The 27,430-nt window shown below is 44.6% G+C and overlaps 1 protein-coding gene across 13 annotated transcripts in view; it reads right to left on the bottom strand.

Moving 5' to 3' along the window:
• ERC1 (ELKS/RAB6-interacting/CAST family member 1) overlaps positions 1–27,430 on the bottom strand; it is a 424,409-nt gene that overhangs the window by 17,876 nt on the left and 379,103 nt on the right. For 7 of the 13 annotated variants that reach the window (XM_057555932.1, XM_057555938.1, XM_057555936.1 and 4 more), the window contains one exon: positions 11,445–11,633. In XM_057555932.1, coding sequence (XP_057411915.1) covers positions 11,445–11,633 — 189 coding nt within the window. Of the gene's footprint in view, positions 1–7,566; positions 7,892–11,444; positions 11,634–27,430 lie in introns of those variants that run through there. The other 6 variants (XM_057555941.1, XM_057555944.1, XM_057555940.1 and 3 more) reach the window with 2 other exon arrangements.

The raw sequence follows: 27,430 nt of genomic DNA, 5'->3' as shown, positions 1-27,430 counted from the left end.
CACGTGAGGACACAGCAAGAAGGCGGCTGTCTGCAAGCCAAGGAGAGAGGCCTCAGGAGAAACCAACCCTGCTGACACCTTGATCTTGGACTTCTACCTTCTGTTGTTTAAGTTACCCAGTCTGTGGTACTTTGTTATGGCGGCCTTACAAACTAATACAGTATTGTCGGTGAGCAGTGTCACCTAACCATCACAAAACCTAACCATCACTTGTAACATTTTATATATTGGAAGATGCCTTCTGAGTCCCCACTCCTGCATCAGAAACACATCTTCACTTGCCCCAGTGGCAAGTGAGTGTGGCCTGGTCCCATCTTTCCCACTTAGCACTGGAAGGGGTTTAGGGAGAAAACCTCACTGCTCCAGTGGCCCTGATGTTCTTACAAGGGGCACAGGAGAGTTGCTTCGAGGCTCAGCGAGTAATAGGGACAACAGCCAGAACAGCAGCGAGTGCGGACTGGGTCACTGGGAAGAGGGGACACCTGGAGGGAGGCTGTGGCAGTATTTCCCCCTTTCCCTGGGGGAAGCAGCGCTTTAGGTCAGGGGGCACAGGGGGTCCAGTGGGGAAAAGCAGCACTGTCTGTAAACTGGGAGAAGGGTGTGGTCCAACACCTTCTCCTTTTTTGAAGCTCACACAGGTCTCCCCTAAGAATTCTGCTGCACATACATACGGCCAGCGTGACGATGGAGCTTGGCATTGTGCAGGTGCACTGGGGCAGAGGTGTGGCTGGGGCCATGCTGGACGCTGCCCACTAGACGTTTAAGTGACTTCTGTTTCTAGACTGTCCCACCAAACCTTTGGTAAACAATTAAATAGTGGTTTGAGGAAAGCTAAGGACAATTTATTTCAAAGCTCTGACGAGATGGGAAAATTGCCGTTTGCAAGGTTTCTCCGCTCCCCGGGCCAGTTTCTGGACGTTCGCAAGGATAAGTTTCCTTGCATTATCTCTGGAAGTCAATGTGCTGGACTGCAGTAGTTGTCAAGACTCATGAAAACTCCAAGATGGTAACTAACTGCTCCTGCAGGAGCTCCAGGGAATCACAAGTGCTGACCTCCTCCTTCCATGGGAATACTCTCAACGCAAAGGAAAAACACAGGGCAGCTAACAAATATTAAGAGCTCTATAAATACAGAGCTTCATAATTAAAAAATGTTCCATATTCCTATTTCAGAGCTCTAAAGGGTCCAGTGCAAGATCAAGCTTATGGAAACAAAATTAAAGGTTCCTGCCCTCTTTGCTGCGAAGCTGACGGCACAGGAGACCTGAATTCAGAGTAGGTGTTTCACGTTCATTTTTATTTAGTCCCGGCCAGCTGGGGGCAGGCCCTGGTGATGAGGGTCAGGATGGGGAGGGAGAGACTGTGGACAAGAGAGAAACAGCAGAATCCCCTTCTCTGAGATAAGTTAAGGGAGGAGATGGTCTGGAGGGATCTTTTGTATCAAAAAAGTTCTGGTCTAGCTGAGTCTCTTAATACAGTATTCTCTCTCTCCACAAACAAGATGATGTAGCACGTTTAGCACAAAGCCTTTAAGTTTGCTCCTATTTAGGTGTATCCTTTCACGTGTCCACCATTCAGCTGCCCTCAGGTCGGGAGTGATTTGCAAAGAAGGATTAGCATCTGTGTCATTTCAACTGTGTGAGAGAGTTCCTCACCTCCTCTATATTCAAATCCTGACTTCCTCTTCCTCCCCGCAACCTCATTTTAGGGGATTTTACCAGAAGTCAGGCAGCAGGCTCAGGGTCTCAGGGCCCAAGCCAGCAGCTGGCCAGGCCCTGTCCTCTCTCGTGGGGTCTCCCAGCGCTTCTACCTCTTTTTTTCCTTCTTTTTAGAACAATCTCTTCTCTGCCAGATTTTCAATATCCAGCTGGCAAGATACTCTGCTCTTTGCATGAAAAGGTTAATGGAAGCTGTCAGAAGGAGGGGAGAGTGCCAGACTGTGAGAGCAGAGGGGAGAGAAAGAGTGAGGCTGCCCCACAGGGTTTTCTCATAAACGTAAGACAGACAGACAGACACACACACACACTCCATTCCCGAGCCCAGTCAGGCACAGACACCCGTCTGTCTTCAGGGCCTGCAGTTCTTGTTGCTGGATCGCTGGTCGCCTCTCTCAGCCTCTCATGCTCCGCTGCTCTTAGTCTTTTTGGACAAGAGTTCAATGTCGGAGCCGAGGAAACAAGTTCAAACATCGCAAAAGAGAAGAAAACCAGATCAGAAACATGCAGGCTGGGAACCAGGAAAGAGTTTGCTGCCCATAAATAACCCATTCTTCTCTTTTCTCTCTCTCTTGTTTTCTCTCCCCGTTGCCCCCCAAAGCTCCCGTGTCCCACTTGGGGGCTACGACGATCTGCGCAGACGCATTCACGAGAGAAGAGTGTCATGCCGTGACTGATGACCCATGACCTCCCAGAGTGAGGGCCCAGTGCCACCCCGGCATCGACAACCCCAGACTCACCGCCCTGAAGAGAGAGGGTACAAGCCAAGCAGCCACTGATCAAAATCGAGAAAACAAATGGAAGAAGGACTCCGAGGAGACGATGAGGTCCGAGCCAAGTTGTGCAACAATACTTCCCTGAAGGTCAAAACCGGACTGGGTGCTGGGAAAGGGGCTGGAGTCCACAGCCGTGACCCACGGAGCGAGCTGGCTAGTGAGGGCTCATTCCAGCGTAGTTGGCCGTCAGGGGGCTGGCATTCGTGGTGGAAAAAGGACGTGTGCTCCAGGGAGAAACTCCACTTTCAGCTTTTCAGCAGAATCTGCCTATCAGCTGAACTGCTTCAAAAAGTTCGAGAGGAGACTGGAAATGGGGTGTGACTTTTCTGTTTTTGTTTTAAATTAAACTATCATTGACATACAGCAAGATGCACAGATCTCTGTACATCAGAGTGTACAATTTGATGAATTCTGATCACTATATACGCCCACATGACCGTCTCACCAACCGAAACACAGAACATTTCCATCGTCCCAGAAAGATTCCTGGGACCCCTTTCAGTCAATTCCCACAGGCGTCCAGTGTTCTAGTTTCTGTCACCACAGATGAGTTCTTCCTGTTCTGGAAATGCCATACAAAGGGAATCAGACATTAATCAGATATTCTTTTGCATCTGGCTTCTTTTGCTTAACAGTGTTTTTGAGATTCATTCATAAAGTTGCTTGTACCAGTAGTTCGTTCTTGTTTGTTGCTGAGTAGTACGCCATTATATGATACATGATAATTTAAAAAAGATCTCTTCTGTTAATGAACATTTGGGTTGTTTCCAGTTTGGTGCTTTTACAAATAAAGCTGCTCTCAACAATTTTGTACACGTGTTTTCATTTTTCTTGAGTAAATAAGGAAGAGTGGGATTGTTGGGTTACAGGACAGGTGTGTATCTAACTTAATAAGAAACTGCCTAACAGCTTCTCAAAGCCTTGGACCATTTTAACTCCTCACCACTGCGCGCAGAGTTCCAGCTGCTCCTCATCCTCGTGGACATTTGGTGAATTTTAGCCGTTTTCTTGGAATTGCACTGCTATCTCACTGTGGCTTTCGTTTATGTGAGCACTGTTTTCATGTGCTTGGTTTGTGTGCTTTCTCTTGTGAACTGTCTGGTTCAAGTCTTCTGCCCATTTTAAAATTATGTTGTTTTGTCTTTTTGTTTCTGATTTTAAAAATATCTTCTCAATAGAAGTCCTTTGTTCAATATATACATTGTGAATATTTCCTCCCAGTCTTCTGATGAACAAAAGTTTAAAGTTTTGATAAAGTACAATTTTTCATTTTTTCCTCTCATGTTTAGTGTTTTATGTCTCTGTGCTTGCTGAATTAGGGGAAGTTTCAGCAACACATGTGCCATTTGGTTAATACCTAGAACTAAGACATAACGTTCATTTATCCCACTACAGGTGACGTTACCTTCAGTCATTTGGGTTTAGATGGTGTCTGCCAAGTTTTTCCAACGTATCAACTAAAAGGATTTTGTGCTAATTAACTGAAATAATTTTTTGTGTGCGTGTGTGAAGAGACACTTTTAGACTATGCAAATATCCTGTTCCTCAACCAACTTTCACCCACTGGTTTTCACGTCCATTGATGATTCCAGTTCAAATCAGTTATTACTGTGATGGTTGCCAAGTGGTGATTCTCTAACTCCACCACTCTTCCTCCATGTGTTAGCTGGCATTCTACTACAGGGCATGGCCCCTGCCCCACCATGTATTTGCTTACTGATTTCTCTACGCTAGTATAGACTCACAGATTCCTGTTCTACTCAGTGGGCTGTAATCTGTTACTGTTATTAATTTTGCTGCTCAAATTCCTGAAGATTTTGCTATTGGGAGCCCCCCATGTCCTTCTTCTTTTTTTAAAAATAAATTTATTTATTTATTTATTTGGCTGTGTTGGGTCTCTGTTGCTGTGCGTGGGCTTTCTCTAATTGTGGTGAGTGGGGGTTAATCTTTGTTGCGGTGCGGGAGCTTCTCATTGCGGTGGCTTCTCTTGTTGTGGAGCACGGGCTCTAGGCACGTGGGCTTCAGTAGTTGTGGCACGCAGGCTCAGTAGTTGTGGTGCATGGGCTTAGTTGCTCTGTGGCAAGTGGGATCTTCCTGGACCAGCACTCGAACCCATGTCCTCTGCATTGGCAGGCGGATTCTTAACCACTGCGTCACCAGGAAAGTCCCCCCCATGTCCTTCTGACATACCCCCACCACTCTTGGAACACTCCGTTACTTTCTGGTATAAGATGCTCTGGATTTATGTTGTACTCTGCCACACACAGTCCTAGGCTGAGCCATGTCTCCAAGGAGCCCTGGTTCCTTTTGGTGAAAAAAGGCATCTATAAACCAAGAGCTGGGAGCTAGGTGAGCTCCTTGTTACTGGTGTGTCACTGCTTCTAGGTGCTTCAGCAGATAAAACTAGGAAATACACACATGTATACATGTAGATGAGCACACAAATGTACACACAGAGAAAGCTAAATCTATTATCTGTCAAAAACCCTGAGTCCATATGGACCACCTCCAACAGCAACTGAACACCACTGGACTTGCCTTCACCCTTCTGTATTTGTTACTTCCTCCTCCTGGAGTAACAAGCCTGCTCCCATGAGCTTCAATTTACTTACTCATTTGTTCAGTCTCCTTGTATGTAGCCAGTCTCCCAACCATCTGCACCATTATCTTGGTCCTTGCCTCCAAATGCCACCATGCCAGCTGAATCCTCAACCCTGGCCCTGCCAAAAATGCTGGCCATGTGGGCCGAATCCTTGATCCCAGCCTGCCAAACACACCAGAATCTTTGGTCCCACCAAATATACAGGCCAGTGTCAGTGCCAGATTTATGGAAACACTAACAAGGTTTCCTGCCCAGGAGCTGGCAAGAGGGCCTGGCAAAGAAAAGAAGACACCTTCTGTAGAAGGTGTTTGGTGTGGGAAACGTGGACCTGGAATTTCAATTATGAGTTGTGGTTCTGGAAGATAACAGACAGTGGTCAAATATGGGGCTGTCCTAGGATCAACAGAGAAGATGTTTAAATCTAAAACTGAACCTAATAAAACCTTTTTCTTCATTCTAGCCACTTTGTACCACTACAGCATTCTACTTTGACACGACCTCAATCTACTTTTTCAAAGAAAGTTTCTCTAGGGCTCCAGAGCCATACTTAAAATGGTATAAGACTTACATTTATCTGAAAAATTTCAGCAACATCTTTTCTTCCAATAGCAAGTGACCAGAAGGCTCAGGTTCAGTAAACACTAATGAAGAGAAAGACAGCCTGAGCAGTATGATGTCATTTATTTCAAATTTATATCACACTGAACAATACTGCACATTGTTCATGTAAACAAATATGTATATTAAAAAGGTAAAAACGTGGACTGTAAAAATGCAAACCAGTTTAGGACAGTGGCTGCCACTGCAGATGAAAAAAGAAAAATGCTACTGGGTACAAAGAAGACTTTAACTATATTTAGCATTAACAGGTAAGAGCAGCCTGCACTGGGAGAGGACAAGAGTGTGAAGGGGGAGCCCTGTGGTGTAGGCATAAGGGAACTACTGAAATCCAGGAAAAATCAGCACTCAAGAATTTGCACTAAATGTACAATTCACCACTGGAAAATTTAAAGCCTGTGGAGCGATGAAGGTAACTCAAACCCAGCTCAGTTACTGACTTACTTGACTCAGTTCCCAAATGCTAATGGTCTGACAGAAGAAGAGGAATTGCCTATTTCCAGACATAAATGTTATTAATCTCAGTTTCTACTCTTCTTTTACATATAATATTTACCACTTAATAAAAAATAATGAGACACAAAAAAGGCAAATGAACTTAAAAGATATATCGATAGAAATTATGACCAAACAGATAGTAGGAATCTCCTAACATAACATGAAAAAAATCCCCCAAAGAAACAAACAAAAGCCCCCAGACATCGAAGAGATGTGCAACGATATCAGATGGTCTAACAAATACATAATTGTAGATATAGAAAGGGAAGAGAGAAAGGGACGAAAGACATATCTGAAGAGATAAGGGCCAAGAATCTTCCAAAATTAATGAAAGACAACAAAACATAAGCCCAAGGGACACAGAGATCTCAAAAAGGATTTTAGCCCAGACAGGAAATATAATGTAAAATACAAATAGGCACATTATTTTCAAATGGTTGAAAACAAAAGTTAAAAAAAAAATCTTGAAAGCAGTCAGAGAAAAAAGAAACATGAAAGGGTGGGGGGAGCACACATAAATACAGCTGACTTTTCAATAGAAACTATGGAAGCCAGAAGAAAATGGAACAGCATCTTTAAAATATTAAAAAAACAGGAAGTCAACCTAGAATTCTATACCCAGAGAAGAATATCTTTCAAAAACAAGGTATTAGCTTGCAGGGGCTGCCATAAGAAAATACCACAGACTGGGTGGCTTAACAACAGAAATTTATTTCTCACGGTTCTGGAGGCTAGATGTCCAAGAGCAAGGTGTTGGCAGGGTTGGTTTTTTATAAGGCCTCTCCTTATCTTACAGACGGTTGTGTTCTTGCTGTGTCCTCGTGTTTTTTTTTTCTCTGTGAGCACACAGCCCTGGTGTCTCTGTATGTCCCAATCTCCTCTTTTTACAGGGACACCAATCAGATTGGATTAAGGCCCACCTATCAGCCTCTTCTTAACTTAGTTACCTTTAAAGGTTCTATCTCCAAATATAGCCACATTCTTGGAGTCAGGGATTCAATATATAAATTTTGCAGGGGACACAATTCAGCCCATAACACCCTGCCTTCTGTACCCCCCAAACTCATGTTCTTCCCACACACAAAACACATTCACCCCCATCCCAACAGCCCAGAAGTCTTAACCCACTGCAGCATCAACTTTAAATCTCAAATCTCATGTAAATATCATCTAAATCAAGTGTGGGTGAGACTTAAAAAACATGATTCATCCTGAGGCAAAATTTAAATGTGGACCTGCTGAAACCAGACAAGTTACCTGCTCTAAAATACAATGGTGGGACAGGCATAGGCTAGACATTCCCATTCCAAAAGGGAGACCCTGGAAAGAAGAGAAAGGGATCATGGGTCCCAAACAAGTCCAAAATCTAGCAGGTCAAATTCCATTAGATTTTTAAAAAAATATTTATTTATTGATTTGGCTGCGTCGGGTCTTCGTTGTGGCAGGCGGGATCTCTTGCTGCAGCGCTCGTTGTGGCTCACGGGCTTCTCTCTACTTGTGGCGTGCAGGTTTTCTCTTCTCTAGTTGTGGCGCGTGGGCTCCAGAGAGCGTGGGCTCTGTAGTTTGCGGCACGTGGGCTCTCTTGTTGAGGCACGCGAGCTCAGTAGTTGTGGCGCACGGGCTTAGTTGCCCTGCAGCATGTGGGATCTTAGCTCCCCGACCAGGGATCGAACCCACGTCCCCTGCATTGGAAGGCGTATTCTTTACCACTTGACCACCAGGGAAGTCCCTCATCAGATTTTAAGGCTTGAGAATAAGGCTCTTTGGCTGGATGCTGTCCTCCAGGCCCACTAGGGTGGCAGCTCCAGCCCTCTGGCCCTGGGTGGCAGCCTGACCTATTGAAATCAAGGAGGAAGAGACAGCCTTGCCCCCTAGACCTGTGTCCTCTAGGCTGGTGAATATATGTTGTCAACAAGAAACTCACTGTAGATATAAAGACATCAACAGCTTAAAGGCAAATATATGAAAAAAGGTTTATCGTGCACTCACAATTCTAAAGAAAGCTGGAATGGTTACATTAATGTTAGACAAAACAGACTTCAGAGCATGGAGTATTACCAGCTTTGAAAAGAGATATTACATCATGATGAAAGAGTCAAGTCATCAAGAAGATATAACAATCCTTAATGTGTATGCACTCAATAACAGAGCTTCAAGATACATAAAGCAAAAACCGATAAGGTAAGAAAAATAAACAAACCCATAAATTTAGTTGGTAAGATAGCCAGCCTCTAAGAGGGCAAATGAAACAAAACAATTCTGGGAAATCTTCAGATGTAAAGTAATATTTCTGTAGGCCAGCCAGTTGCAGATAATAGGGTCATAACTCAGGATGGAGTCTGAGTGGCTCTCCTGACATCAACAGTCAGATTATCCAAAGCTACTGAATGGCACTGAGGAAACTGTCTTGGGTCACCAAATAAACAATCAGCAAGGTATATACTAAGCATTCTTTACATGTACAGTACTGTGCCAGGCACTTTAGAAATATAAGACATGGTTCTGGCAGTGAAGAAACTCATCTAGTTAGGGAATAAGAATCATAACTATGAAATGCAAAGTAATAAACTATGCAGAACTCACTAGAATTCACTCACTCATCTGAGTTAGTAAGCAAGTACCAAGTACCTGACGTGGTGCGAATTTTAAGATGAAAATGATATGGTTCATGTCCTCAGCTGACAGAAAGCCTAGACTAACAGGAATACAGATATGAAAACTAGTAAGTACGAGTGTCACAGGTCCTACAGAAGCCCTAAGGAGGGAGCGGCACATTGGGCCTGGGGTTTCAGGAAAGAACTCATAAAAGAAATGATGTCTAAGCTGAGTTTAAAAACTCAGATTCCTATTTAGGTATTCCCTAGGGAGACAAGGCAGGAAAGGGCAGAGCAGGCAGAGGGACCATTATGAGCAAAAGGACACAAATGTGAAAACTGTGAGTCAATTAACAGTTTAGAAGACTGTCAGTTGTTGTACACTTCAGGGATAGGGTGAGAAGAGATGTGCATTTAAGAATTAGGCCAAATGAAAGGAGGCCTTGTGTGCTTTGATAAGAAGTATGGGCTGTATCCTGCCTGCCTTTCTCCTTCACTTTCTCTCATTCCTTCAACAAACCTTTACTGAGCAGATACTATGTGCTAGGCATTATTCTTCGTACAGAGAACAGTGTTGAAAAAGACAGACAAGGCTCTTGTCCTGTCCTCATGGGGGTGTGTGACCGAGGGGAGCATGGTGGCAGTGAAATGCATGGGACATACAGAGTTGAGTAACACAAATGTCAGGTGCAGAAGGCTCTATATCCCCAAAGAAAACACACACACAAAATAAACCAACATGCATATTTAGCGGTGATCTCTATCTAATGTTTCTTGGGCTTCAAAAACTAAAGTCAAACCTTGCTCACAATAGGCAAGTCATTTTGTATTATCACAGGTCATCTTTCTCAACAGCCTGCACCACTCCCTTAAAATCTTACTTGGAGAGAGGTGGCAGAAAATGGGTTGGTTTCTCTACCAAACTCTAGCTGCTCTGGAGAAGCTGCCGGAAGGTGTGGTTAGTTGCTGTGCCCCTTTACAGATGACCCTAGTCACCTGCTCCCCAGGTTTTCCAGGGATGCTGCTGAAGATACAGTTTCACACGCCTTGTGCAACAACTTCAGTAACTGAAGCAGGTTCTCAGCCAAGGGGAAACGTGACAATATTAACATGATTCATGTATGTGAGCAAACTGCTTGGATGATAACATGTGGGATGGCATGCCTTCTATTGAATTCCTGGTTTTTCACTCAAAACTTTCTGAAAAACTCTTAGCTTGAGATTTTCTACCTTGGCCTCACCCTGAAGGTATTTTTTTTTCCCCTTAGAAAGACTGATTACTTCCATTCAGGCATATTTGGAAAACAGGACTGAGCCAAAATACTTTTTTTCATTTCAAAGACAAGTTGTTTCACAAAGAAATAATTTAATGCCAGTTAAACTTTAATACATCACTGTTCGTGCTTTAAGATGCCCTGTCTCTCTGCAAAATTTTGAAGTGGAGTTTCTAAAATTAACTGGCCGTGTGCTCTGTTTCCAGCGGGCTTCCAGTGGCATGTTAACTTCATGGTTATTAATATCAAAAGGAGCTACTAGAAATTCGATTTAATTCTGTCCTTTAAATTTCTCCCTCTTTTGAAAAGAAAGAAATTAAAATTTCCAAGGCAACATGCTAAATTTGAGAGGTCGGCCTTACTTTTTCCATCACACAAATCAGGTGGGTGACTGACAGGCTGTTAAATGGGTCTGTTTTTAGGCAATGTCCACACCCGGAAGTCAGTCCCGCCCTGACCCCAGCATGCAATTCTCGACCCGTGGCTGTCACTGTTCCCTGCAACCTCACACCACAGGAGGTGTCCTATTCGACACAGCCTCCGTTCACGCATTATGGGTAAACAAATAGGAGGCATTCAGCTGGAAGACAGTGCACAGCTTCGACACTCTGGTGCAGAGCTTTAGCAGATTGATGGCACAATCACATCTACAAGGGGCTGGGACACCATCAACCCCACTCTGTAGCCGGGAACAAAAGCAGCTTAGGATTAATGTTCTAAAGCTGCCCGATTTCTTTTTTTTCTATTTTTATTTCTCAGTGTTTATTCAATTTTTCTTTCTTTTACTTTCCATGTCTTCCCTCATCCTGTTTTCTCCTTGTTTCTTTTATTCGTGGTTTTTGTCTCCTTTTAGCCTTCTCATTTTCTCTATTGAACTAAAAAAACCACGACATGGAAAAAAGGGAACCAATGGATTTTACAGGCAACAGTAAACAGAAAGTGGAGCAGAGGAGGGTAACCTAAACTCATTCATCTAATGGTCCTTTTATTGAAAAACTTAGTAGGTTGTGACCCACAGTTCCCTAGAGACAGCTGACTTGTCAAGGATCCTCATCCAAATATCCCCAACTCAGACTTCCTTTCCGTGGTCACAGTCATGAGTGGCCATCAGTTCTGTGAAATAACAGATTCCCCTTAACCCTCTCCCTTCCGAACCAGCCCTTTCTGATTCTTTGGCAAGTTACACTGAGGGAAGAATAAAGTGGGGCTCACTTCAAATGGTAGCTCCTAATATCTACTGAAGAACCAACCACTATTAAGAATCTTGACTCTGAACCCCGAATTCTCCAAGGCAGCTTCTATTGCATCAACCTAAAGAGCAGCTGAATTTTGTGAGGGTGTCGCCAGAGCTCAGGTGAGAGACTTACCTGTTCCTGGGTCATCTTCTGCAGCTCATTCTCCCATGCTGCCTGGTCATCGTCCAAGTTATAGGAAGCTGGTGGAGTGAGTCCTTGAAGGATCAGGGGGTCTCGGTCATGGCAGAGGGCTGTCAGGTGTCCAATGTACAACTTTAGTTTGCTTCTGTTTTGGTCAAGTTCTAAGAGGGGCTGGATGATCTGAGGTGAAAAAAAATGAGGAAAGTCAAGGTCAATCTGAAACAAGAAGTTCCAGTCTTTTTATGCCTCCCAAGGCAAAGAAACGGAGCAAGACTAGGGCTCCTGTAATCACTACCACAATCCTCGGCACTGTAAAGAGAAGCAGGTCCATACACCTGCACGTGTACAATGTCACACCCACCCACTGCTCTGGGGGCCGCGTGGGGACCGCTGCATGTACATCAACGCGAGATGCAGTTCTGACTTTGGGCTGGAGATCAAGCACAGGGTGAGCTTGTTTCTGCAGAGGTGACATTCCTGATACAGAAAGACTCCAGTTACTTCACAATTGCTCACCCCATCTATTTACAAGGAGGTTACAAAAAACTGCTAGTGATTGACTTTGTTATACAGCAGAAACTAACACACCATTGTAAAGCAATTATACTCCAATAAAGATGCTAAAAAAAACCCCCAAAACCTGCTAGTGAAAGGTGCTCATCTGAAAGCCTGATGCCACATGCTGCGTGTGTCCCTTCACCTCCTGCAATGGAAGGAAGGTTGTGCCTCTGGAGAAAGTGCGTGCTTTTCTCAGCCACAAGATGTGGTGAGTGAACTCATGACTAGATCTGCCTCCTGGCTGGAGCTCCCTCGTTCACTGGGCCGAGGCCATCGATCCTCCTTTTAATGGGTGACAGATAAATCCTTACACAACGCCAGACCCCTGAGCCTGAGCCCGGGCCCAGTGTGACGCTGGGTCTCTTCTCGTGAGTAGCAGTCCTACGCTAACTCTGTTTTGCGTTCCCTTTACCCTGGATGAATAACTATCACCTCGGATCCCTCTGAAAGCACATCAAAGGACAGATGACTTCACCGGGCAGCTCTTGGGCCCGACGACACGCTGGCCAGGCACTCGGTGCTGGCGAGCCTGGGGGCTGAGGCGGAGCCGGGCCGGCTCTCCATCGCTGGAACGCGGGCACAGCATCTGCCTGACACACAGCGGCTGGGGGAGCCGCCAACCCGCCAGATGCTGGCAGGCCCAAACGTTCCCAGGGCTCACAGGCAGGGTCTGCACCTGCTGTGCGTCACCGGGCTGGCACTTTTCACCAACAGGACGCCTCTGACCCGCCTAATGAACAAGGAGCTCACTAATCTTCAAGTCAACAGAAACAAGGCCTGGTATTACTTTCAACAGTGACGCTGCTTTCTTCCTGGCCTCCTCAGCGGACTCCCCTGCTGCTTTCCTTTATTTCCTTTTAAGAGTTTCTAAAATAAAGTTTTATGCTTTTTATTGCAAAATCAATGCATATTTTACTCTGAAAAGTATGGGGGAAAATATAAAAGAAATAATAAATAGCCTATAGGTATTCCATCAAGAATACCACTTGCAACATTTTGCTGATTTTCTTCCAAGTCTTTTTATAAACTTACATAAATCAACTTTTAACAGTATCATACTTCACGTTTCGCTTAATACCCTGTTTATCCATTTAGTGTTATATTGTGAGTACTATTCACATTACGTATTCCTGGAAAACATGATTTTTAATGGTTGCTTTATAAATATATCACATTTCCTCTGTTTCTAATACTATTTCCATAAAACAGTTAAGAGAGGGAAGAGCCAGGGCTTAGTGTCTAAAACAATCTTTAACTTACTAGAGAGATCAGAGTTCAGAGTTTAGGCCTATGTGGTATAATACAATATAGAAATTGGAGCCTGTCTAGACAAACCAGAGAAAGTGAATAAATTCAGCATTATTATTGTTTTTAAAACACACACACACACAATTCTCTAAGGATAAAGGTTACACATTCAGGGGCTGGGGTGGAAGGCTCTGGGCTCTGTAAGGGACCCCTAATCAGCAGGCTCGTGGTGCGAGTCCTGTGTTACCCGTGGTATCAACACTGGCAACCACAGAAGGACCAGACTGTTTTGCAGAGGATTTGGAGAGTGGGGAAGTTGGATAGCTTTCCACAAACAACACTAATCTCTCAAAAAAGACTTTTATTCCTGGCCACAAATGCACATTCAGTGTAGAAGATTTAGAAAGCGTTCCAAAGCAGAATCCTTAAAGGCAAGTTCAAGGCAACTCTCCTTTAAACGCATGTTCACCTTGCACATCAATATCCCAACTGTCTAGTCATGGCTCTCCTACCACACCCCTCATGCCTCTGAGCACTGCAGCCCTATTTCACTTCCCATGTTTTTAGCTTGGCCTCCTCTAGCTTCTTTCACGGACACATTGATTTAAAAAAATCACTTTGGGGATTTTCACTGGATTTGTGCAACTTACTCCCATTCTTTGTGTGTGTGTCTGTGTATAGTTGCCATCACATCTGGGCTGCAAGGCTGAAAGAGCTGGTATCTTAGGTAATTACTGTTTGAGTTGGAAAACTGACATAAAAAAGCACGAGCACTGAGGAAGAAGACAATGTGATAAATGGTGGTAGTGGAGAGGTCAAATTTTTCACAGTAAAATGGAATCTGGAAAGATACTAGCTCACTGCTGTATGACTGGGAATGAAAAAGTGGACTTTTTAGGTCCCTGTTCTTAATCAGAGATGAATCTCAAACTGATTTAAATGTATTTCATGCTGAGGTGCTGACAGATTACAAAATATGTAGTGTTTTGCACTCTGAAATTTTTCAAAGTCCAATTGAAAAGTTAAAAAATGATGGAATTTGAAAAATTTCTCAAGGATAAAAATTCATTCCATGCAATGACCAAGATGCCCTTTCTTCTCATGTCAAAAGGAGTCACTTTTTTAAAACAAAACAAAAAAACTATAGAGCTTACTCGGTGAAAGTGTATGAAACTGCCCAACCAGCAGAGTTCTCAAATCTATCCATCAAGAAAAAAAAAAAAAAAAAAAAGTCACCATGGCCTCTCTGGGACACATTTAACCATGTCAATCACGTGGGAAATGTCCTTATCTCTTCCTTCTCCCCATCTAACTTGGGCAGGCCACTCAGAAAAGAAACTGCATTTCCCACAAGGTAGAACTGCCACTGCCTAATCTCAAGAGGGAAGAGGGACACTTGCCAAGTAGGAAGAGGATACCTTACAGGATCCAGAGGTTGTCTTTTGTCCACATACAACCTCAGTACATTGGCAAGAAGTCCTACCAAAAGCTGTCAGTAATGCGGTCAGACCACATTAGTTCTACAGCTATGCAGAATTAGAATTATCTATCTTTTTTTTGGCATAAAGAAGTTAAAAAATGAACTTGTCAAGATAACCTCTGCTTTTATCAAATATAATGCCAAAATGTCAATATCCCCCCAATCCTACATTTACCGAGCTGTTAAGGAAAATAATTTAAATTATAAAAGGGAATGAGAGCTTTCTGGTTGAGGTACTGAAAGCTTTGTTTCTTCTTGCAAGGATTTATTTATGTATCAGACCCTCAAATTGGCTTCAGAGGCCAGCATTTGATGACACATGGTGATGGAAGACAGTGACCTCCGGAAGGTGTTTATTTTAACCTCCCTTCCACTTGAGCAGGTTAGATGGCTAGAGATCTTTTGGAAGACAGACCAGCTGCTCTTCTATTGTTCGATACAGATTGCAACTGAAAATTCTACAGCATCCCGTTTCTGCAACCCATTTATCTAAGACATGGGAACACATGTTCTTGGACCAGGATGGGATGTTCAGTGAAAGGCCCCTCCAGTCAATTCCATGGCCTGCCCCCTTCTCCCCACTCCACTGTTTCTGTACCAGATCTTTAATCTATGTATAGGTGGGTTGGTTACGGCACATTCTGGGAGCTCATTCTGAGAGGAAAGGTATACCTTGTACTGAATATCACTTGGGACTTAAGGCATTTACCCTTGCAGTACTAATATTTTATTGTTTGGAAGATGCCACTGTTTTTTCAAGCTAACATTTATTGATCGTGTACTGTGTTCCTGGCAAATTATCTTTATATTTACTATGGTTCCTCTGTCACTCCAAAATCCTCTTACTCTTCTTTCTATCTGTCGAAGTCCTCGGAGGCAGGTTCAGCTGTCCCTGGATTACTGCGTAAATGCCAGTAGCAGTTCTGACTTCTCACTGGGTCACCATTACACCACTGTCCCCCAGTGTAGGTTCACCAAAGAAGTCCCAGAACAACTAACATATTAACTTCCCAGAAACATTATTCTTTTAACGACATTCTTGTCCAGAGGCCCCAGCAGATAGCTAAACTCTGAAAAGTAAAAAATGAAGCAAGGGAATAAAATTCAATGGTCTAGCCTCAAAGTCTTTTCTCTCAAGAACTGACTTTACCTTCTTGGTCACAGTGTACGTCAGGATCAGGAAGATGAAGGACGGTACTAGGTCTCTTCACAAAGTTTTGGACCTTTGTGTTACTTTCTCACTTAAATGCAGCTACTTTGTGCAAGAATGTGGTTCTTTGAACAAATATAGTAAACTGTCATGATATTTTTGCTACATTAACTAGATATACTGCATATCAAATCACACACAGTGACACTAAAAAAATTATGCAATTCACTTAACAAACATTCAGTGAATGCCTTTGTGCCACGCCATAGCCAGCCAGCTTTTGCTGGCAGGAGTATTAAGAATGAGATGTGGTCCTGTTCTGCATTAAAAAAAAATCATGAAATAATGGAACTAATGTGTTGAGTGTATATAAGAATTAAAATGCGTATATTCAGGATTTCTCTTTGCTTTAACTTTAGTTTTGAAGTTTACTTTAGGCAGAGCCTTAAATTGCTAAATCAACCTCTTTACCTTGATTTGAGGCTTAGTTTGACTTAGTCTTCACATATAAGGTTATAAAATTCAACAACCTGTTTATTCTTAGTGGTCTCTGAGATCCCACCTTTTAATTTAGCCTTCCCATTTGGAGCACAAACAGAAGGATACTCAGTGGACCCCCTACATGTTTTTGGTGTTATGGTCCTTACTCATTTGTAATCCTAGCAAGCTGAAAACAAACGTGCCTTCGAGAATAGCCCTCTATCTTATACTTCTCCTGCGAGAGAGACACTGGATAAACATATGCCTCTCAGGTCACACCCTCATAATAACTGATATAAAGCCAGGCTACAGAAGGGTTCATGAGATACACCTGTATGACCTTCATCAAAAAACAAACCTTATTGTTAACAATGAGAATCTGGAAAGTTTCAGCAGCTTTAGCCTGAGTTTGTGCTTAGTGAAGGGGCTACAGTCTTTGAAAAAATAATCTCTTTTAGCGGGAAGTCAATTTCTAAAGTTTCATGAAAAGTTAAAAAGATAACCTAAAGCTAAAGGCAAGAAAGTTCAGAGCTCCAAATCCTGACCCCCCACTTCATAACCATTTTTCATGTGTGTCTATTTGACTCGTCAAACAAACTTTATAGAATGGGACTGTCTTACATTTATCTTCCAAAACAAAAAGTCACGACAAATACAAAACCCAGAATGACATTTCTTATGCTATAAATATTTACTAAGTACTTAGAATATTAGTTCTGTACTAAGCAGGGTCCCTTCCTCAGCATCTCTTACAGATAATCTACTATTACCACTTGTTTAGTTAATGGAATAACTAACCAGGCAATCACTTAGGCTCAATTAACTTTCTCATTCCCCTCATCTACATCCTGGGGACAAAGGTCTTCTCGTTGACCAAATGTGGGTCAGGCTCCCCTGACCTCTCTTCTCAACTGGGCCCTGACTTTTGGGCGTTCATGTTCATCTCTATATTGTCCAATTTCCCCAGGAATTCTAAGTTGGTTTGTATCTGACGGCGTCCCTCATCGCCCACTATTCCCGGGGCGATGTCTGATCACTCTGCCTGCCTTAGGCAAGAGTCCAGTTAGGTTGGTTTAGCCAGAATCTCCCCCTATCCCTGATGTTTCCTCCTTAGGAAGTGTCCATCCACTGACCCCCACCTGCTCCTTGGCTGTAAATTCCCACTTTTCCTTGTTGTATTCAGAGTTGGGCACTGTCTCTCTCTCCCTCACTGCAAAACCCCACTGCATTGGCCCCTAAACCCATCATGATGGTCCTGAATGAAGTCTGCCTCACTGTTCTTTAACAAGTGAGTAAGTACCACTAGGAGTTCACATCCAGGGCCACTAGTGAAACCGAGTCCCCCTAAAACTGACCTCCTCTGCCGACAGTTTGTGATTAACCTCTCTAGGGGAAACTTTATCCCGTTTCTCATCCTGAACCTGTTCCCCTATGAGTGAGGAGCACCAAGGAAAAGGGGGTACTGAAACCATGTGCAAGCCCCTGTGTCCATGTCCTTCGAAGTAAAAGCCTTTTGCTTTAGCCTCTCAGCCCTCTCCTGAGTCTCCGGAGGCTGACTCCAGAGTGAATGACCAGGAAATGTGAAGACGTAGAAGCGAAGAAGAGCTCTGGGTCAGGAACCTGGTAACAATTCAGACTGCACACCAGCCACAAAGCAGAGCCACCAAACTCCCTGTTCCCTGGAAGATACGGATAAAGGCCTGATACCCATTCCTAAGCTGTTTTTAGAGGAAGCAGACCCCCACAGATGAAAACTACTGACCATCAGAGAATGTAGACCCCAGGCTGGTTGAAACTGGAAGACTGGTGATGCTCGAAACTTCACCTTGTTGCCAACCAATCTGAGAACTGCGCACGAGCTGATCATGCATCCTGTGACCCTCTCCCTCACACACACTGCCTTTAAAACCCATTCCCTGAAAGCCATCGGGGAGTGTGGGTTTTCAGCACGAGCCGCCCGTTCTCCCTGCCTGGCCCTGCAATAAACGCTGCACTTTCCTTCACCACAACCCGGTGTCAGTAGACTGGCTTTGCTGCGTGTGGGTGAGCAGATCCAAGTTTGGTGTGGTGACACTAGGTGACTGAGATCAATAAACATTAATCAGAAATCTTACCACATATAGAAATGCTGGGTTCTAAAAGTAAAAACTCTCTCCAAAGGTTTCAGATTTAAAGAGCTTTATGGTTTGTTAAAGTTAAATGTGTCTTTGAAAACGGCAAAAGGTTTGAAACATGAAAAAAACAGTGGGAATCACTTAAAAAATAAAATGTGATCATCTCCTCTTAGTTTTACAACTCAGAAATCTGTTGTCAATTTTCCTTTAAGCATGCATTACCACTCCAGCAAAACAAAACATCCCCTATTTCTTGACCCAGATACGGAGACAAATATTCTGTACTCAAAGTTGTAAGGAGATAGGAAACAGAGTTTAGAATAAAATGAATCTTGAAATCTGAACTACAGAGCTGCTAACTGCATTTTACCTATTTACTCCTTATTCAGTTAAAACCTATCCTATTGTATTCGGTGCAAGGAATCCTACTCGAATAGAGGGCAGAGTGTGTGGGCCCCCGCCAGTGAGGGAAGAAGCCTCCTGCTGAGCCCACCTCTTCATGGCCATGAGAGCAGCTTAAGGCTGGAGGTATTGCAAGAACTTGCTTCAGTATCTGGAAACTTGTAAAATAGAGGAAAATAAGGTCATTCACCAACTAGAAGGCAGACAAGTGAGTACAGACGAAGACAGTGCACATCAATGGGCAGTAAGTGGAGAAAATGCTGCATGAGGCACCGAAGCCAACACACGCTGACTAGTGGAGGGGACAGGAGGGGACGCATAGTGTGCACCCTGGGGGGTGGGCAGACGAGGCACAGGGAGGTGACTATCAGAGCGACTAGACTAAGAGATGCCAGTGGCGCGTGTCCCGCAGCTCTTCTTCCCGCTCTTTCAATAGAGATGGGAAAGCACCTTGATTTATTTCTTGGTTTGAGGCTTGCCTTTTCACAATAAATCATTTACTGTACTTTAGTAAACAATGCAGTGGGTTAAATATTTGTGTGTGTATGTGTGTATATATTTTACAGGACTTCTCCACAGTGCAGTAAAGTTCCAGGGCTATACACTAATGAATTACAAATTATGGGGAAAAAAGTCTGGGCATGGGAAAGAAAATAAGGCAAAAGAGGCAGAAGAGAGGTTCACACTTTGTGAACAGGCCAGGCAACTGAAGGCTGATGCTGAATTTCAAAGGAAAAACCAGGTAGGCAGTTGGCCACAGGAGAAAACGGTGGCCTCCACCCTCCCGTGCCCATGCACACACCCGCATGCTGCGGCTGACGACACCTGCTCCGCCTGGTCCTCTGAGCTCCGGCGCCTGAAGGGCTCCTGCTGCGCTAGTGCTGCAGTCAAGCACTTCTCAGCATTATTACACCTTCACAAGACAGAGGGATGGATGTGAAAAGCAGTAACACGCTTGTTGCCTCCTGTGTCGAACACAGTAATGACCTTATCAGGACAGTTCATTTTCTTCTCTCTCTAGCCACTGGGAGTAGAAGGAAGGCCAACCCGAGCTGTGCCGAGTGCACAAAAGGAACCTCCTGACCTGGCTAGGATCTCGATAAGTAACCAAGGATGCGAGTCTAGATTACAGGGAGCCCACCCAATCGCTCCGCCTTGAGGGCCACAGGAAGACAGAGGAGCAAAGAGCCAAGTACGCTTATCTGGTGACTAGGAGATTTGATAGCTTATCTGTACAAGGGCTCCCAAGCGGAGGCCAGTCTCTGGAGGAGACTCCCCTGTGATTGGCAGTTATTTCAAGGCTGGGTTAAAAGCAGGTGTGTGTGCGTGTACACACAGAGAAGCTGGAGGAGCAGACACGGACAACTGGCCATTAGTCACAGCATGACTGCAGCTCCAGCATCACATCCCGCAGCACAGACTGCAGACACGCAGCGTCTCCAGCTGAAAGCTTGCGACGGCTGCAGCTCCAGAGAGTCACTGTGTGTCCGCAGGCTTTGGCTTCTCATCACACAGCGCTTCACAGGAACCTGGCTTCACAGGAACCTGGCCTTGGGGGTACAGGTGGGAGGGAGGGGTTCCCTATCACCTGGAAGGCAGGGGAAGATAGACAGGTACCTGTAGCTGTGTGTACACATCAGAGACGGGTATCTGTGCTACTAGAGAAAGACAGGCTACGCACAGGAATTGAATCTCTTAATGCTGAAGTCAGAAACAGCCAGGACACGACCTGTGACAGGCTGAAACACCTGTGAGTCGGTGTGTATAAGGAGGCACAAGTATACACCTGCAGTGGCGAGAGGAGGTCGGCAGGATGGGAAGTAAGATCTGTGCAAAATGGCCCTTAGCCCGGAATTCAGCTTTAGGATAGCTTAGCACTCTGCTTAACTGGGAGGATGGAAATGTTTCAGAATATCATAAAAGAGCCCTTCAAGAACAGAAACCAGTACCAGGGCAGGGGGCACCAAGGGCATCTCCACTCACTCCGGGCTGAACTAGTGCTGGGTTCTGGGGGCTGGCCTGGTGCGCCCCGCCTCCACCCGCTGCTCTGCTTGTGCCCACGCTCCCCTTCTCCATCTCTCCTCCTGACCCACCCACATGAAGAATCTTCATTTCCACTCCACACACACACACACCAGAACTGTCATATATCTGAGAATCTAAGAGGGATCTTGGCTGCTCTGACAGAGCTGTCCTTGCTGGATTTATGTCTGCCACAGTCAATCAGGAAATCATATTGCAAAAGCAAATTCCTTCTGAAAATTTTATACACCATGAACAAAACCCATGGATTAACGATTTCCAGACATCACCCCTTCCACCTTGGGAGTAATCCAGGCTTTGGGTGGAAGAAAAAGATTTGGGAAAAACAAAAATTAGGAAGACTGTTTTTCTCTACCCATTTTCTTTATTTGGGAATAAAACCTCCACACAATCACTGAATTAATCTCTCCTCCCTCTACTTCTGAAAGTTAAAATTCCTTAGCGTGACACAAACTCTGATAGACATCACCATTTCAATGTTTCTAGTTGCTGAGGTTTAAGCAAAGCTTTATTACTGGAGGATAGAACAGTGACTACGACAAAAGAGGTTCAGCTCAGAAATACCAGAAGTCCTACAAATTGTGGCTGATATTATATAAGGTAACAGCCAGGGTAATTCAAGATTAAATAATCTGGGGCACTCCAAGCCCTTCTCCGGAAGAAGGGCCCCTGTGCCCTGATTCCCCGGATCCCCCTGATCCAACACAGGGCTCAGCAAGTGCTGACTGAAGATCAGTTCTGAAGTGTAGGGTCAGAGCAGGGTGGTCCCACTGGGATGCGAGATATGGAATGGTGAGAAAGAGCAAACCCGCACATTCCAATTGAGCCGAGAGACCCTGAGGGAAAAACTGCAGAGTACGGCAAGTAAAAAAATGGGGTGCGGGCAGTCCAAGGGGAAAGTTCCAAGGAACCAGAAATGGGGGTACATCTAGACTGAAGCATGTGAGGCTACCTGATGTAACAAAGAATAAGCAGCTTCTGGTATAGTTGTAAAGTGACCTGATAGCGGGGGAAAAAAGTTAAGTTTGTGCAGAATCTTCGTACTGGTTTTACCTACCAGGCTCTAGCCCCACCTTTTAGTACTCATAAAAAACCTATCATGCACATGGACCCACATCCAAATTTTGTGGCCATTTTAGTGAGGGAATACAAAGGATAGAGACCATGTTTCTGATAGAATCAGAGGACCTAACACTTTACGGGTGTTTAGAAAACAGAAAACAATGGACAAGTGAAACAGAAACTCCCAACTCTAGAAAGCAAGCAAAGAAGAAAAGGGAGAGGAGAACGCAGAAACACCTTTCTTCACCATGTTAATCTGTCCATGTTATTAGTGCTTTCCCTGGTTTCCTTCCAGGGAGTATACTTTTGGTGTTGTGGACTTGAACAGCAACGAACAGGAGGAAAAGCTCTCTCTGTGCTTTAAGCACACTGCCCAAATGTATGCATCACACAGTTTTGGGGGATTCTTCATACTCAGTTGCCTTGTGGGCTCTAGCAGCTATAACCTTCTTATATGTGAGATGCTGCTGCTGACTAGAAACAGAAACACGGGGAGCAAAGTCTCTGCCATCTTATTCATCTAAGCAGTAAGAGCTCATGACACTTGGTCTGATACATTTCTGTCACCTGTCTAGCAAGCCGTCCACACATCACTTCCCAGGTGTGCCAACTCAAAGAACAGTGCGGAGTCACCCTACAGTGGGCACGCGTGGCTCAGACTACCCGTGAGTCCAGTGCTGCCCGTTCTGTGCACCTGGAGGTTTTCAGCTTCCCCGGACTCCACTACCATGCCTGTCTCAATGATCGTACCTTTCTGTGCACGAGAATAAAGCAACAGGCTCACGTGTTAAGACACACGCGTACGTTCATGTGCGCGCGCACACACACACGGAATGCGGTCTGACTGGGAGGGCGCACACACACACACACGGAATGTGGTCTGACTGGGAGGGCGCATGCACACACACACACGGAATGTGGTCTGACTGGGAGGGCGCACACACACACGGAATGTGGTCTGACTGGGAGGGCGCACGCACACACACACGGAATGTGGTCTGACTGGGAGGGCGCACGCACACACACACGGAATGTGGTCTGACTGGGAGGGCGCACGCACACACACACGGAATGTGGTCTGACTGGGAGGGCGCACGCACACACACACGGAATGTGGTCTGACTGGGAGGGCGCATGCACACACACACACAGAATGTGGTCTGACTGGGTGGGCGCACGCACACACACACGGAATGTGGTCTGACTGGGAGGGCACACACACACACGGAATGTGGTCTGACTGGGAGGGCGCATGCACACACACACACGGAATGTGGTCTGACTGGGAGGGCGCACGCACACACACGGAATGTGGTCTGACTGGGAGGGCGCATGCACACACACGGAATGTGGTCTGACTGGGAGGGCACGCGCACACACACACACGGAATGTGGTCTGACTGGGAGGGCGCGCGCGCACACACACGGAATGTGGTCTGACTGGGAGGGCGCATGCACACACACACACGGAATGTGGTCTGACTGGGAGGGCGCACGCACACACACACGGAATGTGGTCTGACTGGGAGGGCCCAGGCTCCTCTGAACTGGCACTCCTGCATCATAGCATCTCTTGCATCAACGACGACTTGTATGTTCCAGGGAAGCACGGTTGTTTGCCCAGCTGCTTCTCCTACCTATGATTAGGTTAGTTGCTTCCCTCATGGAAAATTTTTAATTAGCCATGGAATTCACTGAGGTGGTCCTCAGCATCTCATGATCTTAACTAGGAATTTTATCTACTTGAACACTTCTCTGGCAAGAGCAGCTGTGGCATCTCACACCTTACAGCACCACATGTTAAGCAGACACAGTGGTGTCACTCTTTAGTGCCAGCGAAGGCAATGTGACTGGCTGTGGCCAGGGCAACGGCCACGGCCATTAACACGACCATTCAAACACCGCGGCCATATGCATGCAGGCCCTTGGCTGGTGATTATGTTAATTACTGGGCATCTAGTTTCAGAAACTGTGGTGAAAAAAGGCTTTTTTACCCAGAGGCTACCCTTGCCAGAGACAGATTTGTATCACTCATGTTGTGTGCTACAATATCTTTGCACTGCATTGATGACTCTGTGAAACACTGCAAAGCCACAAAGCAGTTAACAGCATGGGCTCCGGAGACAGACTGGCTTACCTCTGGGGCCTGCAACCTTCTAGCTATGAGACCTGGGACAAATTACTCTGAGGATAGTATACTTTATGAGACTGTAATAATCCACGTGTCCATCACATGGTAAGCTTCTTCAATAACTATTCACCATTATTATTTCCAAGAACCTGTTTTACCATCTGTAAAATGGGAACGACGATTCTCATCCGTGTGAGGATTTGAGCCCATGTAAAATGCAAGGTACTCCTGATAACTCCAGCTGACATTCTGAGCCCGAGGACACCTCAACCCTATCATTTGCACTGAGCTCCACCAATGACCAGATGGCTACAAAATGGTACATGAAGAGATGAGAAGCACAAAGAAGGACTGGAAAAGCAGCACAATAGACCAGAGGTCGGTAAATAAATGACAGTCCATGGACCAAACCCAGCATCACTGCCTGCTTTTGTACAGTCCATCGCTAAGAATGGTTTTTCAAATGGTTGGGAAAAAAATCAAAAGGGTATTTGGTGACATGTGGAGATTATCTGAAAATCAAATTTCAGAGCCCATGAATAAAGTTATATTAATCATAGTCATATTAACCTTCACTCATTTACATATTGTCTGAGGCTGCTTTCCCACTGCAAGAGCAGAGCTGAATAGTTTTGACAAAGAGTAAAGTTCACAAAGTATAAAACATTTACTATCTGGACCTTTATAAAAAGGTTTGCCAATCTCTACAGTAAACCTATTCCAGATAACAGGGTAACTATAATATTAGGGAGGAAATGCTTATAATTTTCTTACAGATTACTTAAGAAATAAATAATAATTACTGTTCAAAAATTCAATTCACAAGGAATAGTACTTGTATTAATAGTAATATCAACACAAAACAAAACATTGGCTAAATAGAAAACTGGATTTGGCAATGGGCATAAAAAGAAAATTCATAGTTGCAGAAAGTTCTAATTAGTAAAATTTGATCTGGACAAAATTCCTGATTGATAAATAAAGTCATTATAAAGTTTAAATATGGAAAAGAATTGATACTAAAATGATTCAGTAAAATAAGAATATGGAAAAAGATGGACATTTTCAACCGCATGCATGGAAAACTGATAAAGAAACTGCATTAACTTAGTTTCAGCTCCAGCAAATATTCAGCGAAAATCCCTTGACATTGGTAGAACGTGATTTAGACGTTTGTGAACAGATTAAATGTTTCTATTGAGTCAAACATTCTCAAGGTTAAACAAGGATAAAACACTAAGTTCTGAGCACAGAGAAAGTTATTTTAGCGATCATCGAGGTCATCGACACCTGCCTCCTTGCCCCACTTTCTAAACGAAAAATTCAATGCCCGGGGAGGTGACCCGGGCCGTGAATGTGCCTGGACCGAAGTCACTCGGCGTCCAAGCGCCACAGCCACCGTGGAACACGTGGGCTTGTGCAGGGCTGTTTATGTGAACAGCGCCTGTAGGCAAGTTACCTTTCTGAACCACAGTGGGGCTTTCGGGCTGTGTTCTCTGTCTGGGACGTTTCTGAGAACCAAGCTTCCCGGTGATGAGCACACAGGCGATCCTCCATCCCTTCCACCGCCGCGGCATCCAGGCCGCATGGCCTCCTCCAGGACAGAGTCAGAAGCTCTGACATCCCTCCTGGCCACCCTCCACAGGTCGCCACGGCACACAAAGGTCATCGTGATCCACCCGCGCTGGCGGCACCAGCCATGTGGCTTGTCACCCTGCCCCAACACCTGTGGAGGTTGGCACTAAGTCCACACGTGCTTTGACATGCCTCCCCTCAAAAAGTAAAGCCTAAGATGCTCTGGCCCATTCAGCACAGATGGTCTCAGTGCCTTGCGCTGAAGGAACAGAACACAGTAGAGGTGGTGGTGTGTGACTTCCGATAATGGGTCATAAAAGTCACTGTGGCTTCCTCCTTGCTCCCTTCTCTTGAATCACTCATTTTGGGTCCGGATGGTGAGGAACTGAAGGTTCCTGCCGGTATGAGCTGTGGGTGAGCATCCTGGAACGGATCCTCCGTCCCCACCACGCTTTGGACAACTACAGACCCAGCTGACATCCTGACTGCAACCCCGGAGACACTCATGCAAGAGCTACCCAGCCAAGCTGCTTCCGAATTCATGACCTGCAGAAACCACTGACCTAACAGGGGTGTACTGCTTTCAATGTTGCCAAGTTTTGGGGTAATGCGTTATGCAGCAATAGAGAATTAATTCACACCCTAAGCAGTATCCACAGGGAGCTACTGAGAGTTCAACAGATTTACAGTGTATCTGCTTGGCAATCGTCTGCTGCTCCTTCAAGATGCGGCACAAGTGTTACCTCCTCTGTGAGCCCTTGAGTCTCTGGTGCAGACCTGGGTTTTCCTACGGCACCTCGTATAATTTTTTCTGTTGGAGAAAATCTGTCCTTTAGTATTTGTTTTTATAGTCTTGAAACATGTATTTCAACCCATGTACCTAGTGCAGTGTAGGTACATAGGAGACTCCCAATAAATATTTTTGAGTTAATTTTCTCATTTCAGTCAGTTTTAAACCAAACGATAAAAACTTCAAACCGCACTTACGGACTTATTCTGTATGACCTCAGGACCCAGGTGTCAGTAATAGACTGTGGAGAATGTGCATTTTAGTTTGTAAAAATATGAAGTCAGGGATGAACACTCTGGTTCAATTCTGGAGGATGTAACAGTGTGAATACTAGATTTCAAATAGTGACCCACCAACAAAATGACTATGAGAATTTAAACATTTAAGATTTTTTCATTTAATACCCAAAATGCCAAAAGAAAAATCTGAGTATCTTATTTTATATTCACATGAAAAGGAACCCAGACAGTGTAACAGCTTTTGGGGTTTGCCAAATCCCTCCTCATGCAGAAAGTGTGTGATTCTAGTCTTGAAGAAGAGAGAGAGGTATATGTTCAGTGTTGACTATCTTTCAATGAAAAGAAATGAAGTCTTGCTAACAAGTGGTTTGCCTTAAAACCTGAATTTTCACCGCAAAGAACTAGCCATCTGTTTTGAATATTTTAAAGACTAAGCCTCTATTTGTGCTCAGCTTTGATCTCCTAGGATAATAGGAAGACAGTGATACAGTCCAGCTACACCTCAATCAAGTGTGCTCACTTAATTTATCCCAGAAATGCTGACTGACAGATCCAGCTGGAAACTTTAGTCTCGTCATCCCAGGATCAGGAAGAAGGAGGCAGACACATCAAGGGAGAATAGCTTTTTTGTTTTGGTTGATGATGCATTTTTGTGTCCAAGAAAATATTCCTTTAACCCAAAACAGATAGTAACCCTAAAGACAG

Source organism: Balaenoptera acutorostrata, chromosome 11 (genome assembly GCF_949987535.1).
Source record: "Balaenoptera acutorostrata chromosome 11, mBalAcu1.1, whole genome shotgun sequence".
In the NCBI taxonomy this organism is placed as follows: Eukaryota; Metazoa; Chordata; class Mammalia; order Artiodactyla; family Balaenopteridae; genus Balaenoptera; species Balaenoptera acutorostrata.
Note: the sequence above shows the minus strand (reverse complement) of the source record. Positions and strands in the feature narration are given on the sequence as shown.